The sequence below is a fragment of the Lissotriton vulgaris genome, chromosome 10 (genome assembly GCF_964263255.1).
Source record: "Lissotriton vulgaris chromosome 10, aLisVul1.2, whole genome shotgun sequence".
NCBI classification, from domain to species: Eukaryota; Metazoa; Chordata; class Amphibia; order Caudata; family Salamandridae; genus Lissotriton; species Lissotriton vulgaris.
The window spans coordinates 896,296,686-896,314,933 of record NC_141698.1 but is presented as its reverse complement, the minus strand read 5'-3'; the positions used below and the strand labels follow the sequence as shown (position 1 = coordinate 896,314,933).

Sequence of the window (18,248 nt, the reverse complement as noted above, 5' to 3'; positions counted from 1 at the left end):
GAATAAGGGGCCGGGTTGGGGGAGAGAACCGGAATGCCAAGGGACTGGGATGGCCGTTGATGGGTATAATCAAGGCATTTAACATTAGTTTGGTAAATTATGCAGATGACACCCAGCTCAAGGCGACCATGCTGGCTCCTTAGAAAATTTCCATGCATGTATGCGGGAAATGGTTAACTGACTGAGAGACAACTCCCTGCAATTTAACAACGGTAAAACTGATATACTGTACTGTGGGGTAGGTAGAGTGTCGCCAGCCCTTCCAACCGACTTTTGGCCTATCCCCATGGATGTCCCTTTGGTACTCGTGGGGACGGTACAAAACCTAGGGGTCAGCTTCAATGATAAGCTGAACTTAGAATCTCATGTTAACAAGCTGGTGGGTAGCTGCTACACTCTTACCAAAGGACTTTGGAAGGTGCTTCCACTATTATCAACTCAGGGCAGAGCTTTGGTAGTCAGGAGTATCATTATGAGCCGCTTGGAATACTATAATGCCCTGACACTGGAGACCCTGAGATATTTGATCGAGAGGCTTCAGAGAACTCAGGCGGTCGCAGCAAAGCTTGCATTAATGAGACCAAGACGTTCATCAACAAGTCAGGCTTTGAAAAAGCTGCACTGGCTTCTGGTGGCTCAAAGGATACAATTTTAGTCACTCTGTATCGTGTTTAAGGCACTACATGGACTTGGGCCCAAACCGCTACAGAGTAGGTTCGGTTGGTATGCTCCTACCCACTGCCTCCGCTCCTCATTAGCCAATCTCGTAACCATACTGAGGACACAGAGAGTAACAATGGGGGGTAGAGCATTCAGCGTTGTGGCTGCTCACCTTTGGAATTGTCTTCCCATGAAACTGAGACAGATATAGGACTTGATGCTGGTCCACAAGAAAATAAAGATCTGGCTCTTTCCCAGAGAATAATTATTTATAGTATTTTCTGTAGCACACCCCGTTAGCAACATACGTGTATCTCAGCGCCAGGATGCCCGCAGAGTTACAGTGCGCTTTACAAGTGTTAATACAATACAATACAATATAACCTGCAGGGTTGTGGAATTTTATAAAATATCTACTTGTCCATGGAGCAGGTTGCTTCATAAATCTACTTGTCCTGTAACAAAATCCACTTTTCCCTTTTGTGCCATGTAATGCAGTGACAAATTATGGCACTAATCAAATTATATAGGAGCTCTGATATAGCCTCTCTGATTATGCCAGGGCTCATACCATAGTAATGTTTGAATACTAGCAGTTCCCTTAAGTTGCCATGTTTCCACAGATCTACATCATACTGTAACTGAAGGTAGTGGTAAGCAATAGTTCCATGGTTGGAATGCCCGTTTGAGTCTGTGCAAGTCTACTAACTTGCATGTTTTAACCTCTTAAGTGCTGCGTCGCGGCGTTGGCCGACGGCAGCACTACCTCCCCAGTGCTGCGCTCGTCCATTCAGCACTAGTTCCAATGGACAGCGCAGCACTGGGGAGGGATATTTGCACGCATCTAAGGTGTTAAGGGTTTTCAAAAGCTCTTCCTTAATGTTTTCCCATACTAAGAAAGGTTGACAATGTACTCCTGATAATGGCAGATGTAAAACTTCTTCCAGGGTTGGAAAAAAGTGATTGGAGGGAAAGTGAACTTGCAAATACTCAGATTTTCGCAGGAGGAAATCTACACATGCATGTTTGCTCATGCTAAAATGCAGTTCACAGATATTTTCTAGGAGTTCTATTTCTTGAGCTACTTCTGTAAATTCTTGTGAATTCATGAAAGACATATATCTGCACTACATATACCATGGGTGCACTTTTGAGACTTTCTTTAATAATTGGGACCCTATTTAGGTCTGGTGTTAACCATTATCTTTTGTGTTTATTAAAATTCTCTCTCTCGCTCTGTCTATCGGCTGGCTTGACTGTGAATAACAGTGGAACTACTGAGGCAATGTGTGCTTTAAGAGACCTAGAACAATTTTTGCTTGTGCCAATGTTTGTTATAATGGTGAGGGCCCAACTGCTCCCACACCAATAATGTTTTATAAAAACCATGACAAAACAAGTCATGACAAAACCAAAAAGGCTGAACCAATTTGGACCTACTGGCTTTGCCAATGCTGGTTTGTTTTTATGTTTCAAATAATCTTATTGTTACTTGATACACTGATTTTCCATTATTAATAGTTTTGTGAAATACTAGCAGAGCATTCTGGGAGCATTATACAAAGCCTCTTATTGCTAAACTTGGAAAACGTATGTACACATTTTTATACTCAAACCACCATCAGTAGTGCTGGTCGTCAGGGTTACTTACCTTTAGGTTGCCTACAACATTTACTTAGAGCACTCTCCCTAATAATAATAGCTTTGCATTAATGAACCATAAATACAAGTCTGAACAGCATTAACAAATTAACCCAAATATTACCTTAACTGCTAACCGTGCCCTTTCGTGATCCATAATATGGTTCTGTTAACAAACAGCCAATGGGTTTGTGCTGTCGTGGGTTGGTCCTACTTGTCCCAAGGAAAAAATACACATGAACACTTGTTGCCCTTGACACCAAACAATATGTTCTAGGTGTTGGGCTATAGAAATTCCACATCCCTGACCTGCCAATCTTTTGTCCCCCAAACAGACTTTGTATCTATTGTGTCTTTCCAGAAGTCGAAATCCTGTACAGACAGCTGGGAAAGAAAGGCAGAGTCTATCAGCTTGGTGTTTGTTAGCTTATTTTTCTTTGTAGATGTAGGTGCAAGCCTGTAAACACATGAGGTTGGATCTGATGTATCAAAACCATAAAAGTAAGCAAACGTCTGTGCAAATGTTTTCAAACTACCTCTTGGTGGTGTTGGGCACTGTTCCCATTGGGTGTAATTATGAATGCACATGGGATGCTTGTTTTATCCAGAAAATGGTGACCATAATGTGGATAACCGATGATATCACTATATTTAGATGTACCATCATACAATTCATCAGAAGAAAAGGCAGTTGATTGCTCTTAATCTTTTAGCAAATTATGCACTGTATCAATGTGCCAATTATTAGAAATAGTATTAGCTGTAATGATGTCATTTAAAGAAATTCTAAACAAATACGGAATTTGCTAAAGTTCAGTCGGGCCATACACATCATGCGATACCCTGCCCCACACCAATCCTTCTGGAACTGGAACTACTGTAATGTTCACAAGGGACAGATCTCTTTATTCACGGTGCGATAAAACATGTGGTTTCAATGCCAAGTTCATAAGTTGTACTGCAGAGCGTTCTGGGAAATAATGTCTGTTTAGAAGCAGGAAAAAGACAGTACTCAAACCAATACAGTGGCCCAGGAATAGTAACCCAATTGTAATCCAAAGGTGTAACCAGGGAGTAAAAAAGTATGTCTTTTTCAGTCAAAGATAGAGAGTATGCACTTGTAGCTGGAAAGGAAGAGGCCACAACTTAAGAGTCTAGGTTAAGTTTAATCCGATGAGAAGTCGTCAAGGTCCACGAAGTAGGCAGACACCTTTCGGTCTGTTTTTAGCAGCTCAGCAGGTTTTGTAGAACCAGGAGATGACTTAATCTATTACATATTCACGTAGATCTTATTGTCGTCGAGTTTACGAATTGAAATTTGTTTCTGTACTAGTTGATTGTACAGTGGTTGTTGTTGCAACAGGAAAAAGGAATAGTTCATTGATGATTGCTGTTTCTTGTTTAAGAGCAGAATCTTCTTTAGTTTTAAAGCTTCCATCTGAACCTCCTGTGTGGTAGCAAGAGGAGAGCAGTGGCTACCCAGGAGCCCATGTGGCCTGGTGTTGAGAAGTGGCGATTTAATGTGGTTTGATCAGATCAATGGAGACAAACCTTTTGTCTCGTCGACCGGAAAGAGGCGGAAGAAGTATAGTTCTGGTACCTTCGACAGCCACGACAGGTATGATGGCCCAAACTCTTTTTCATCCACAATTTTTTCCCTGACCAGGTCCACAATCTTCGTGACTCAACCGTGTCTTGCCGGGACAACCTTCACTTTCCCAGTAGCCGTAGATTTTACTAGGATGTTACTTTGTTCGTCCTGGAATTCGTTTAGTTCCTGTAAAACATCCAAACGTTCATTGATGTCAAACGATGTGTCTGCCACCACTGTGCCAACGTTATTGAGGTCTGGGGCCCAGGTTCTCACCCGAACAGGATTTCATATGGAGTCCGACCACCCAGGGATATTCTCGGTATATTGTTAAGTACCCTCTGTACCCCATTTAGGTTATGGACCCAACTGCGACTTGTGCCTAGTACCCTAGCTGTTAAAGACTGCTTTAAGTCCTGGTTTTTCCTCTCGACTATCGAATTTTCCTTAGGACGATAGGGGACGAGTACTGCAAGGTCACACACAAAATTTTTATGGCCACTTTGTAAGCCCGAGAGCTAAACGCCAGAAGTTGGTCAGAATGTAGTGTGCCAATTGCATATATCCTGATGAAGACTCACAAGTATCCATTATATAATGGATACTTGTTCTCCAGTGCCAGTATAAGGGCCTTGAGTGCTGCCAGGTGCGCATACGTTTTTTCAGGATGGAACTTCCCATCATGCATGTGCCCTTTTACTATTGCGCATGTGGCAGAATATTGGTGCTTTATCCCTAAGGCAGGCTGGGCAGACACAGTATGGATGATGTATTCATATTGATCTAGAGGCATTATTTCATTTTTTATTATTTCATTTGGCATATGATATTCTTATTCATACTGAAAAAATGCTTGAGTTTGTAATGTATCTGTTGCAGTGACAAAGTTAGCCCACTGTATCCATTGTGGATGTAAAGATTTGACATTTGGAACGCTTGCCTTGGTGATGACCTCTAAGGTTGGTTTCAGAGTTACGACAATTACGCATTTACCCTTAGCTAGTGCTCTCTCTCTCTCTCTCTCTCTCTCTCTCTCTCTCTCTCTCTCTCTCTCTCTCTCTCTCTCTCTCTCTCTCTCTCTAACTTCAGCAGTCTGTACTGCTGTGCGAATTTTCTTAGGAGGTTGAGGTAATTGGAATTTTTATGGTCAAGTTATGTCCCCTAACGAGTACCCCATCGTCTCCATGTACGAGTTAAAAGTGCATGTAACTTCCCTCCGCAACCGAATTTAAAAGACGCAAATACATTTGCGTCCAACGTTAACATGTCCTCTTTCAGATCCACCATGAATGGATTGATAATTCAGTTCCTAAGTATGCCGTGCCACCGTCTTTACATGGTGCACTTCCATGTTTTCCTGGCTCTGCCGAGTTAGGCCCTGATTCCTGCCATTGAACCACTTTTTCGTCTCTGTCTCCGAAAGCTGCAACGTGGAGATGAGATGCATCCCTGACCTCTGCCTCACTTCCTGCCAAGCGAGCGGTGCCCGGCTCGGCCTGCTCTGCCTGCCAAAAACAGTATTTTGCCTTCAAGTTATCAGCGTAGCCAGTTCAGCCTCCTCGAAAACACATTCCTGTCTAGTAAAATAAGGAAACAGCACCCAGGCTGCAGAGTAAAGGGCGAAGCCTTCCTGTCCTCCTCATGTAATTCATTGCTTCCGTTACTATGGTAGGCCCTGGCTCTGCGCATCTGCACCTAGACACGCATACATTCAGTGTAGCATAGCCTCTGCCCGAAAGACCTTTTCCTCCAGTATAAATATCCTCCAAACACAAGATATCAGATATGTTTCAGGAACAGGTCGACCTGACATGCCAGACCTATGTCTTCTCCACTAGTGTTATAAGTCAGACTCTTAGCTCCCTCCAGACGCACGTCAATCACACGTCATATTAGCTGCGCGCGCATCCAGGCCATAGGTTTCAGCTGACTCTGCATGAATTCACTAAGCATCCACCCACTTATGACACTTTTCTGTGACGTTTCTAGTTCACGCCTCTGTGCAAACCCATATTCACACCTTTTCGCTACGCACATGTGTTCTTATCATATACATTTCACTAGTCACGCCTACTGTATGCAGTGCTATTGTGTCATTTTACTATATATGCCATGTACTGTGAATAAATCGTTGACATCTTTCCTGACATCTTCCCTTGCATGCTCGAACCCTTGTATTGATGGAACAGATCTCCATTGACTCGAGTCATTTCTGAATTAAAGCCCTTTAAGACTCAGACACCCCAGACTCTGCCTTTCATTTGATTGAGCTATTCTTGTACTTGTAATTATATGGCAAAAACGATACGGTAAAATATTTACCACATAATTTGGCGCCCGAATAGGGACCCCTCCCCCACCCCACGCGCCGGAGATGCGTCACAGGCCTAGCCCCCTGCCTCGGCCGTGACGGACCCCAAGCGCTTCCGCAGGATTTCCTGTATCTCTCTCAGGCCCACGGAGGTGACGGAGACTGCGATCGACATCCAGACGAGGCGGTGAGGAGTGCGGAGGATCCCGACCAGAGCCCAGCCGAGAGAGCAGCGTCCGAGGTGTCGAGAGGCCCACCTGTAGTGCCGAGGCGCATGCGTAGTGCGCAGCAGAAGCGGTGACGTCAGTCCAGTCCAGTCGAGTTTCCGAGGCCCTCCGTTCCGTGCTTCCCGGTGAGTACCGTTGCTGGGGACGCATCAAGACGGGTGCCTTGATTTGTATCCGGTCAAGACGGGTTTGGGTACACAGACCCGGTCTGCACTGTTTTAGCAGTGTATCTGTACTGTTTAGCAGTATATCAAGTAATTCGTGTATTCAACGGTTCAATTTTGTTCTCGTTATAGAATTAGTGGGTTGTCAATTTATGTTCGAAATGTTTCAATGTGTTTAATGTCGTGGTATGAGTGACTGTTTGCATATTATATTGTGTTCATTGTTTTCGTGTCCATTTTGAAGGCAGCAATGCCTTTATTCTCGAAATTACGACAGATAGGAACTAGAAAAGGGATACTTGAGGAAGCTGTTCCCATCCCACCCAGGGACACTCCTGGTCATTTTATGTACCACAAGCACGGCTTAGATGCCATATTATATCTAGACCTGTGGGTGGAATACACGAAAGATTTAGCAGAAAATCAGAGATGGCCCGTTACAGGGACATGGGATGCCGAGTGCATCATGAGAGTAGAAGAAGCGTTGTGGAAGAAGAAAGCTAGACAGTCACAGAAAGATGCCATTGAGTTGTGGCGTAAAGAATCACATAGACGGACAGAGAAAGCACTCAGAAAAGTAGAGAAAAGTAGAGAGGATTCCGAAAAAGCCAAAGAAAAAGAACTAATAGAAGAAGGAGAACGAGTTAGAATGGAACAACACGACAGACAGAGTAATGCCATTATGACAGGACTGTACCCAGTTCTGGCCGAGGGCCTTCCCAAGGCGACCCCGGAAATACCGAAGGACCTGCCCCCTCCATTGGTTCCGACTAAATCACGTCATAAGACCGCAGCAGACATTTTCCTTTCTTCCTATTTAGACGATGTAGCTCCCGCATATACTAATGCACCTGCCCATGTACCCGTACCACCTGCACCTGCTGACGTTAACCTACCCCACGATCATCTACCCCCAGGTCCGCAACAGCAAACTCCGCCCGCACCACATCCTGCTCCACATCCTCCACCTGTTCCCGCACCACCTCCTGCACCTGTTGTCACTTCCCCGGTAGTTTTCCCTGGTGGTATTCATCCACTTAATCCTTTTGCCCAGGGTCCAGTCCTGTTACAAATACCGACCCTACAGTCAGGTTATGCTCAAGCCTCCGCCACAGGAGGTGCTAGAGGAGGTTTCCGTACCCCGCCACAGTTACAACGTATAACAATGAGAGATCTCGCAATGTCACGAACACCTAAAGGAGCTCCAGCTGAAAAACTTCAAGAACAGCTTACTGATTGCAGATATGATCCAGTGCCTGGTAGAACAGGACCCATGTTGTTAGCATCCCTACGTTTAAGACGTGTTACCGATTATTTAGTTTTACTGCCAGAAATGCCAGAACATCTAGACAATATGTATCATTTTATTAGAACAGGAGAAAGACCGGAGTCTGTTGGTGACGCAATGTCACGTCAGAAAGTTGAGAACAAAGGTTTAATCATGCGCTTTTTGGTTAATTGTTTAATAAGGGAACAAGATCAGGCAGGTTTTCCACAAGATGAGATGAAGAGATTGAACAAATGGAGCCAGAATATTTCTGAGGGTAAACATGATAAAGAGAAATGTGTACATGCTATGGTTAGAAAGATCCGTAAAGAAATAATAGATATACATGCCCGTCGAGAACCTGAAGAGCCACTCGAATCAGACGACCCAACCTCCTCGCAGGAGGAGGATGAATCAGAGAATCTAGCAGAAACCTCACAACAGGCAGATAGAAAAATGATAGCATATGTAGGAAGAGAGAAACTCCCTAGACCGTATCCTTTTGATAGGCCCTTCGACAGACCCATTCGTAAACAAGAAACGTTCGAACACAAGAAACGTTACCTTTGTCCGATACCAGAGCGATGTACCCTTGAGCATGTATTCCAGATGACTGACAAAGTACTAAAAGAAAGGATAGGTTATCAAGAACTCAATACCCTACGTGATCAGGAACTAGCCCGGTCCGCAGTACAGTGGGCCGGGGATGACAGTATATATAAAGACGATTCAGTAGTGCAAACGTTTTTAAGTCTTACTCCAGAAGAACAGCGACTAGCTGGTATATACATGACACAACACCTTATTATACAGTACGAAAACCAAGCATCTGATCCAGGTCCGTAATATGGTTTATTGCAAGACTTACTCCTGAGACGATGGAGAGGTCTAGGTACTGATCTAATTGAAACGATTTTAGAACAACGTCACAAATATAGAACGTTCTTGACTCCACATCTTGTTTCCGTTCCACCACCTGTAAGGCAATCATATAACTTTGACAAACAGAATCCTTTACGTGAAGTACATCCAGTCAGGAAAGATGATAATACCCTTGAACGTGTGTTCGTTTACACGCCTATAACTAAAATGGAATTATTAGAAATGAAGAAAATAGTGCCCAGTCATGATAAAGACCCCGCAGGTTTTCACCGTGAATTAAAGGACATGTTACTTATGGGGGATTACACCTATCCCGACATTATGAAAATATTGAAAGTGTTATTGCCTGCCGGTATTTACGAGAAACTCAAAGAAAAAGAATGGGAGGTGGGAGACAAAAAGATTGTTTGGGCTGAATTAGAAACCGAAGAAACTGGTCGAACCCCAGGTTTAGGTCTTGGGGACAAAACTAAAGCATTACCAGGATTGTTAGTACAGGTTTTGCCGAGATTGTTAGCAACTAAAAAGGAGGACTGGGATGCGATCTCAGCCTGCAAACAGAAACCCGATGAAGACACTAGTGATTTCTATTCCCGATTTGAGAAATGTTTTACTATTAATAGTGGCCTGAAATCATATAGCGAGTCATATCCACACCTTTTTGTATCTAAATTGGTCGAAAATTCTTTGCCCCAGGTTAAGAACCGTGTACTGAAAGTTGAGAGCACATGGCAAGCTAATTCGCCTTCCCAAATGTTACAGATGTTACAATATCACCAGAACAGAATTAGAGAGGAGCATGATCACGAACAGAGACGTATGAAAGACACGAAAATGAAAATGTTAGTTGCTCAGTCAGTCCCAGCAGATGGTCAGAAAAAGGGCGCGACACATTCAAATAATTCAGCGGCTCCCGTTAAAGGGACATGCAACTATTGTAAACAGCCAGGTCACTATGTAAACGATTGCACAGTTCTGAAACACAATATCGCTACAGGCAAAACCAAAGAGAGACCACGTCCGCCCAGACAGGATCAGGTCCAGCAGCATGTTCCACAAAATGTACAACCTATGCATGTTCCACAGCAGACCGTAGCGGTACCACAGCCCCAACCCATTGCCGCGACTCAGCATGTCACACAGCAGATGTACCAGTATGCCCAATCCGATTACCCCGATTATCAGCAATACACATGAAACAGCCTAGAGAGGGAGGTTGGCTTGCCCCTTATTGAGGTCCCTGTAGATCAAGAGGGTCCTTATGTACATAGCCAGGTGTTAGGGAAAGATAGAAAGTTTTTGATTGACACAGGGGCAAGCAGAACAACCATCAGTCACAAAGAGGTTCCAGGGGCACCCCTCTCAGGCTCACAGAATGTTTCCCTTGGATTTTCAGGAAAGCCTATTGTTAATGAAGTATCAAAACCAGTACCCCTTGCAGTTGGTCCATTGTCCCGAACTACTGATTTATTGCTCACGAAATCATGTCCAGAAAACTTGCTTGGTATAAAAACCCTGAAAGCTCTAGGAGCTGTAATTTGTTGTTCTCCGGAAGGAGTCAGGCTATTCCTTCGTGACTTCAAGGGCCATTATGTGTTGAGAGATTTTGATCCCAGGTTGCAGAATGTTCCTGCACATTTATGGGCGAAAGGCCCTACTGATGTAGGTTGTATGCACATTACACCGTACCGTGTTACACTCAAGCCAGGAGTTATACTACCACGTATTCGACAATACAAGTTACCACCAGATGCTGTAGTGGCTTTACTGAAAATCATTGACGAGCTCATTGCACAAGGAGTGGTTGTAGAAACCGACTCCAATGTTTGTAATTCTCCTATCATTCCGATTCTGAAACGTACTGATCCAAATGCACCTCCGGTCTATCGACTGATTATTGATTTACGCGAATTGAATAAATGCGTGGTACCACAGTACCCTGTGGTCCCGGATATCTCTTCGTTATTGACAGCTATTGATTCAGAGGCGACGTTCTTTACTGTAATCGATCTGAAGAACGCCTTCTTTAGTGTCCCCATTGATCCAGAAAGCCAGTATCTTTTCGGATTCTGTTTAAATGGCCGAAGCTTCAAATTTGCACGCGCACCTCAAGGATTCACAGAAAGCCCCAGCATCTACAGCCAAGCATTGAAACGACAACTTGACGATATTCACATGCCTCCCACTACTGCCCTATTGCAGTACGCCGATGATCTACTGATCACCGCCCGAAGTGAACCAGAATGTGAACAAGCCTCACTGACAGTTTTGTTGTTTTTGGCGGACAAGGGACACAAGGTGTCTCCTTCGAAGCTGCAATTCTGTGCCCAGCAAGTTGTGTACCTTGGGCACTTGCTGTCCAAAGAGGGGAGACAGCTAACACCAGATCGTATACAGTTAATTGCACATCTTCCACAACCCAAGACACAGAAAGAAGTACGAGCCTTTATTGGACTCACTTCTTATTGCAGACAATGGATTCCCCAGTATGCATTTCTAGCCAAACCACTCATACAGTTGACAACACAGGAGGCGGCGTCTTCGACTGTCCTCCCTTGGACTCAGGAACATACACAAGCTTTTGACGAATTAAAGAAAGCCTTATGTCAAGCACCTGTTTTAGCGACACCATGTTACAGCAAACCTTTTACACTTTTTGTCACAGAACGTGATGGCACAGCGTTATCGGTTCTCACTCAGGTTCAGGCAGACAAACACAGACCGTGTGCTTATTTTTCAAGCACATTAGACCCAGCAGCCCAGGCCTTGCCTGCGTGCTTGAAATCAGTTGCAGCAACAGCTCTAGCAATCAGACAAAGTGATTCCATTGTATTGGGACACCAAATGACAGTACAAGTCCCACACTCTGTGGAAGTTCTCCTAAACAGAACACAGACCCAACACTTGACCATAGCACGACTGACAGGTTATGAATTGACGTTATTCCAGCCACGCGTAGAAATCAGACGTTGTAATACACTGAATCCTGCTATACTTTTACCTTCGAGCACAACAGATCCTACTCCACATGACTGCGTAGATGTAGTCGACACGGTTACGAAACCCAGACAAGACTTGACAGATGTCGCATTACCCGATCCAGACCTGACACTTTATGTGGATGGTTCATGTATGAGAACAAGTACAGGAGAGCTAGTGGCCGCATATGCAGTGACCACTGAAACTGAAGTCGTAGAAACACATCGCATTGACACCCTGTCAGCCCAAGCAGCAGAGCTCATTGCTCTGACCCAAGCCTGTATATTAGCCAAGAACAAGAAAGTAAACATATACACAGATTCACGTTATGCATTCGGAGTCGTTCACGACTTTGGTGTCCTCTGGCAAGAGAGAGGTTTCCTGACCTCTCACGGAGCCAAAATCCAGCATGGTCTCCTCATTCAAGCACTGTTAGAAGCGATACATTTGCCTACAGCCATAGCCATCATGAAGTGTAAGGCACATACGAAAGTAACAGATAAGATTTCCCAGGGTAACGACTTTGCAGATCAGACAGCGAAATATACAGCGCAGACTCATACACAGACGACTGATATGATAAAGACTGATGTATCATCACTGACACACAGCATGACAGTCAGGGACCCCGCATTAGACGTCATTGATATACAGACACATGCTACTCCAGACGAAATCAAGAAATGGGCTGAACAAGGAGGGGTCCAGACAGATCAAGGTTGGATGACGAGGGGAAAAACCACATGGTTCCTCCCCGACTCTATGGTTCAAGTCATCATCAACACTGCACATAGCCCAGCACATTTAGGAGAAAAAGCCATGTTAGACAGTGTACAGAATCTATGGTTCAACAAGCATTTACGAGCAGCAGCAAAACAGAAAGTGCGTACCTGCATGATCTGTTGTCAGTTCAATCCAGGAAAAGGGATTCCTGTAGAGCAAGGTGGATTTCATCCTCCTGACTATCCTTTTGAAGTCCTCCAGATGGATTATATCCAGATGGACAGATGCCGAGGATTTAAGTATGTCCTCGTAGTTGTATGTGCCCTATCCCGATGGACAGAAGCGTATCCCGTCCCAGATTACACTGCCCCGACCACTGCCAGGCAGCTGGTTCGTGAGTTTTTCCCTCGGTACGGTTTGCCCCGTGTCGTGTATTCAGACAACGGTCAGCCATTCTCGTCTGAACTGATGAAGCAGATCTCACTCCTATTGGGGTACCAGTGGAAGTTTCACTGTGTCCGGCATCCAGAGGCAGCAGGTCTCGTGGAGCGCCACAATCAGACACTGAAAACTCGACTTGCTAAAGTGTGTAAAGAGAAAGGCGTAGACTGGATAGTAGCATTACCCGTTGCACTGTTTTATATGAGAATGGTAGCCCATTCAAGGACAGGGCTATCTCCGTATGAGGTGGTCTTCGGTAGACCTCCTAATATGTGGGGGACGCCTCTGCCGAGAAAAATAACCGATGTTGAAAGTACTATGCTAACAGATTACCTTGCTTCCTTGATGTCTGCACTACAATCTTGTCGTTCACAGGTTGCTGCAGCCTTCCCAGACAACTCCGAGGTGAAGCCACATGCACTGGTCCCGGGAGACACTGTTGTTGTTCGTAACTTCGATAGGACGAGCCCTTTGGAGCCCCGCTGGAAGGAGCCGAAGATTGTTTTGTTAACAACCCGGACTGCAGTAAAGCTAGAGGGGAGGAAGGGCTGGGTAAATTCCAGTCACGTTAAAAAATTTCATGGACTTTCGCCAAGCCCTGACTCCCAGAACTCTCACGTACCAAAGACAGACATTAAACTCCCTTTTCGAGAGAAAACTCCCCAAGAGGAGTACAGACTAAAACTAAGGTCTAGTAAGTCAAACAGTTTAATTGTTTAAGTCCCCCTCGGGTGAAGCGGTTAGGCAGTTTCTGACAATGTACAAGCTAGATCCAAATAGAGAGAGAGATAGACAGGAGATCATGAAAAGAAATCGTCACTGTAAAAATCTCCGTAGTAGGTGCATCTGCACCCTGATTATTATGTTTTTTCTGAGTCTTACGTTAATTGGCATCAGCCTGATGTTGTACATGTATTTTCCGATTGCACATTCTTTTTCTAATGACACTGCAGAACACACGTTTAGTGAGCTGCCTCCACACGAACTATCTTACCGACTTGCGCTGCGCAACAATTCATTCATCAGTATGCTACACCATTCCCATCGGACCAGCAATGCTACCAATTGTTGGATATGTGGCCGACTCCCTCCCTATCAGAAATACCAGGGAGTTCTGCCCCTCTTCCCTTACCCGTTTACACACAATGGTTCCTGTGGTGCATGGTTTAGTTTAATTAATTCCGTAGATGCTGATTTCATAGTTTTCCAGGGCAGTTGGGTATGGGGAAATCTGAACACAGTTCTGAATAAGGCATGTTTCCCAGACAAGGAGGGTCTTCCCCAAAGGACAGGGACCGACCTAGAAAACGAAGTGTATGGATTAGGCAATTTTACACTTGATCTCATGATTCTAAATGTTCAGTCAGAAACTAGACCAGACTTGCCATCTATGTCAGTATTGCCAGTCAAAAGTGAATTATGTGTCAGAAAGAATGGTTCAGTACACCTAGGTCATAGTGAATGCACTACTGTGATCGAATTCAGTGATAAAGGCAAGTCTACATTCAAAGCTTCCCGCCATTCCTATTTCATTTGTGGTCATACAGCTTATATACGTTTACCCCTAGACTGGGATGGTACCTGTTACATTGCATTCCTACTGCCTCCTGTTTTTCTAGCCCCTCCTGATTACCACAGGAATTCCCGCCTCAATCTAGTTAGGCACAAAAGAGACCTTCCATTAGTTGATTATACTGAAACCGCATGGGAGCAATATACAGATTTCAATAAAGGATTCTTTCCCTACTTAGGCACAGTGTCCAATAGTAAATTGATACGCAAATTAACCAGAACTCTCGAAGCAGTAGTGAATGAGACTACTTCAGCTTTAGGCAACTTAACAGAGGAGCAGTCTGCTATGAGACTTGTTGTTCTTCAGAACCGCCTTGTCCTTGACGTCATCCTGGCCGATAGGGGCGGAGCTTGTAGAGTCATCGGATCCAGTTGTTGCGTGTTTATACCTAATAACGCGCCTTCGGTCTATAAGGCCATCACCAGAATTCACGAAATTGCCCATCAGATACACCAGAACCCAGGCTCCTGGACTTGGTCCGGTTGGCTCTGGGGTGTAGTAACAGCCTGGGGATGGAAGCTATTGTCATTCCTAGGGATTATATTGGCCGTCGTATTCAGTTGCTGTCTATGTCTTCAATGTGGGCCAGCGATTTGCGGCTTGTGCGCCACATCTTGTATTCCCCGCTCAAGTGCACGTTCCCATTCCCGATTGAAAAAAGAAGAACAAATGATGTTATACGAACAAATAGATGGTCTCATGAAAATAGATATATCCTAATGGGTCCGTAGGGGACAAGGAGTGAATGAGGTAATTGGAATTTTTATGGTCAAGTTATGTCCCCTAACGAGTACCCCATCGTCTCCATGTACGAGTTAAAAGTGCATGTAACTTCCCTCCGCAACCGAATTTAAAAGACGCAAATACATTTGCGTCCAACGTTAACATGTCCTCTTTCAGATCCACCATGAATGGATTGATAATTCAGTTCCTAAGTATGCCGTGCCACCGTCTTTACATGGTGCACTTCCACGTTTTCCTGGCTCTGCCGAGTTAGGCCCTGATTCCTGCCATTGAACCACTTTTTCGTCTCTGTCTCCGAAAGCTGCAACGTGGAGATGAGATGCATCCCTGACCTCTGCCTCACTTCCTGCCAAGGAGCGGTGCCCGGCTCGGCCTGCTCTGCCTGCCAAAAACAGTATTTTGCCTTCAAGTTATCAGCGTAGCCAGTTCAGCCTCCTCGAAAACACATTCCTGTCTAGTAAAATAAGGAAACAGCACCCAGGCTGCAGAGTAAAGGGCGAAGCCTTCCTGTCCTCCTCATGTAATTCATTGCTTCCGTTACTATGGTAGGCCCTGGCTCTGCGCATCTGCACCTAGACACGCATACATTCAGTGTAGCATAGCCTCTGCCCGAAAGACCTTTTCCTCCAGTATAAACATCCTCCAAACACAAGATATCAGATATGTTTCAGGAACAGGTCGACCTGACATGCCAGACCTATATCTTCTCCACTAGTGTTATAAGTCAGACTCTTAGCTCCCTCCAGACGCACGTCAATCACACGTCATATTAGCTGCGCGCGCATCCAGGCCATAGGTTTCAGCTGACTCTGCATGAATTCACTAAGCATCCACCCACTTATGACACTTTTCTGTGACGTTTCTAGTTCACGCCTCTGTGCACACCCATATTCACACCTTTTCGCTACGCACATGTGTTCTTGTCATATACTTTTCACTAGTCACGCCTACTGTATGCAGTGCTATTGTGTCATTTTACTATATATGCCATGTACTGTGAATAAATCGTTGACATCTTTCCTGACATCTTCCCTTGCATGCTCGAACCCTTGTATTGATGGAACGGATCTCCATTGACTCGAGTCATTTCTGAATTAAAGCCCTTTAAGACTCAGACACCCCGGACTCTGCCTTTCATTTGATTGAGCTATTCTTGTACTTGTAATTATATGGCAAAAACGATACGGTAAAATATTTACCACAAGGTGCAAAACGCATTTCAGCGTTTATGTATAAATATGATTTGTTTGCTTGTTGAATGTGATACACGTGTACCCAGATGGTCCAGCGACCATGTGGATCACCAGATTGTAGTGTTTATATGTTTTGTGTAAATGTTTGGAAGCTATCATAGCTTGTACGGAAAACACAATCTTTGTGTTCCTGTGTCCAATGTGTGCTTGAAAAGTCTGGTCTTATCAAGTCGTAAATACGGGTTCACCCATGCACCGTAATCCAAAAAATATGTTCTGCCAAAATTTACAAATCCAAAAATGGATTGTAGTCTTTTCAGAGTTGTTGGAAGTTGGAGCAAAACACATTTTTTTTTAAATGGGTTGATAGACGTGTGCCTTCAATAGACAATTCATATCTTAAAAATAGGTCATTGAGTTGGACAATTTTTGATTTCTTGAAATTAAATTTGTAGCCCATGTGAGCAAACCCCAGGACTATGCGGCCTACTCTGTTCAAGTGTTCCATTAATTCATCGTCCATTAGATATACATCATCCACGTAGGACAATGCCTCCTTATCAAAATTTTAAAGTGACTCTATTACTCGGACTGAAAACAGCTTAGGGCTTAGGGCAATCCTGTTGATTGTCCCCATGGGACAATCAACAGGATTGCCTCTGTGGGCCTAGTGCTGAAAATGCTGTCAAATATTTACTTCCAGGCACTATATTTTGGCAGAAAAATTCATTTGATATTCATAGTGTTGTTTGTATACGCACATTTTTATTCATTAGTGCGGCACTGCATGCGTTTTGTACTGCAAATGTTTGAGTAGATGTGTTCAGATGTCTGTAATCTAATACAATATGGTATGAATTGTCCAGTTTAATTAAGGGAATCAAAGAATTATTTTTCAATCAGGTGCAATTGTCTATTACACCTTGGTATTTAAGTTTTTTTAGGATTTCCCTAACTTGTATTGTAGTGCCAGTATGGTGGAGCACTTTCTTTAATGGGTGGAACATACAGCCTTTAAGACTGCATGCTACACCATGAACAATGCTATTCGTTCCAGAAATCCATTGTGTCTACCTGTGTTGGCGTCCTTCTGCGTATATAGCGGTCTTTCTGTCTGCAAATTCTTTGTATTGTTTCCCTGGAAGAACGTTGTGTTAGTCGCAGTGCGGCAAGTTCGTTGGGCTTAAGATTCTTCATTGGACTTTGGATTCCTCTCAACTTTACTGGAACTAGCCTCGATATCTCAAGAAAATAGAGTAAGTTTCAAGCTGATATCCATTCAATTGGGTAACATGCTTATGCGCTGGTACTAGTTATTTCAGAAATGTATCTGATATTTCCTTTCGGTAGACTTTAGAAGTGGAATGAATTTGTTGACTTTTCACTTTGTAATATTCTGAAAGATAGCTGTCAAAAAAAGAGATACAAACAGTATTATAAACGTTATTGTTCATGAATGTAAAAATAATTATGTAATGAGCTGTTAAAAGTGTTCAAATGTTTGGAAGGAGCATACAGTGAATATGATATAAAGGATAATTAAATTGAATTCTATTTTGTTATATTCAAACATTTCTCATGTCTTTTGGAAGAAGAATTATGTTTCATGAGGGTAATGAGCGATCTTGGAAAAAGACATTAAAGTCCGAAGTTTTTAGAGGATAATTATATAGGTATGAGTTGCAGCAATTTGACCTATTCCTTACTACACAGAGATAAATTATTACGTAGTCAAGACTTACTTTGTAACTCCTTTTCATTGTAGACGCAGTAAGTGCACGCTTGGGAACATCACTATACCTGATAGGGGAAAGAGGGACATAAGGTAATCTACAACAGGTATATTATAAAA

General features: G+C 43.8%; 1 protein-coding gene across 4 annotated transcripts in view; it reads left to right on the top strand.

Annotated features, from left to right (window-relative positions):
• Positions 1 to 18,248, top strand: part of CDK6 (cyclin dependent kinase 6) — a 460,135-nt gene that overhangs the window by 400,187 nt on the left and 41,700 nt on the right. Inside the window, exon 8 of one of the 4 annotated variants that reach the window (XM_086941873.1) lies at positions 18,162 to 18,232. The exons of the other annotated variants lie outside the window; for them this stretch is intronic. Within the exon in view, the coding sequence (XP_086797999.1) occupies positions 18,162 to 18,170 (9 nt within the window). The 3' untranslated portion in view covers positions 18,171 to 18,232. Of the gene's footprint in view, positions 1 to 18,161; positions 18,233 to 18,248 lie in introns of those variants that run through there. 4 annotated transcript variants of the gene reach the window in all.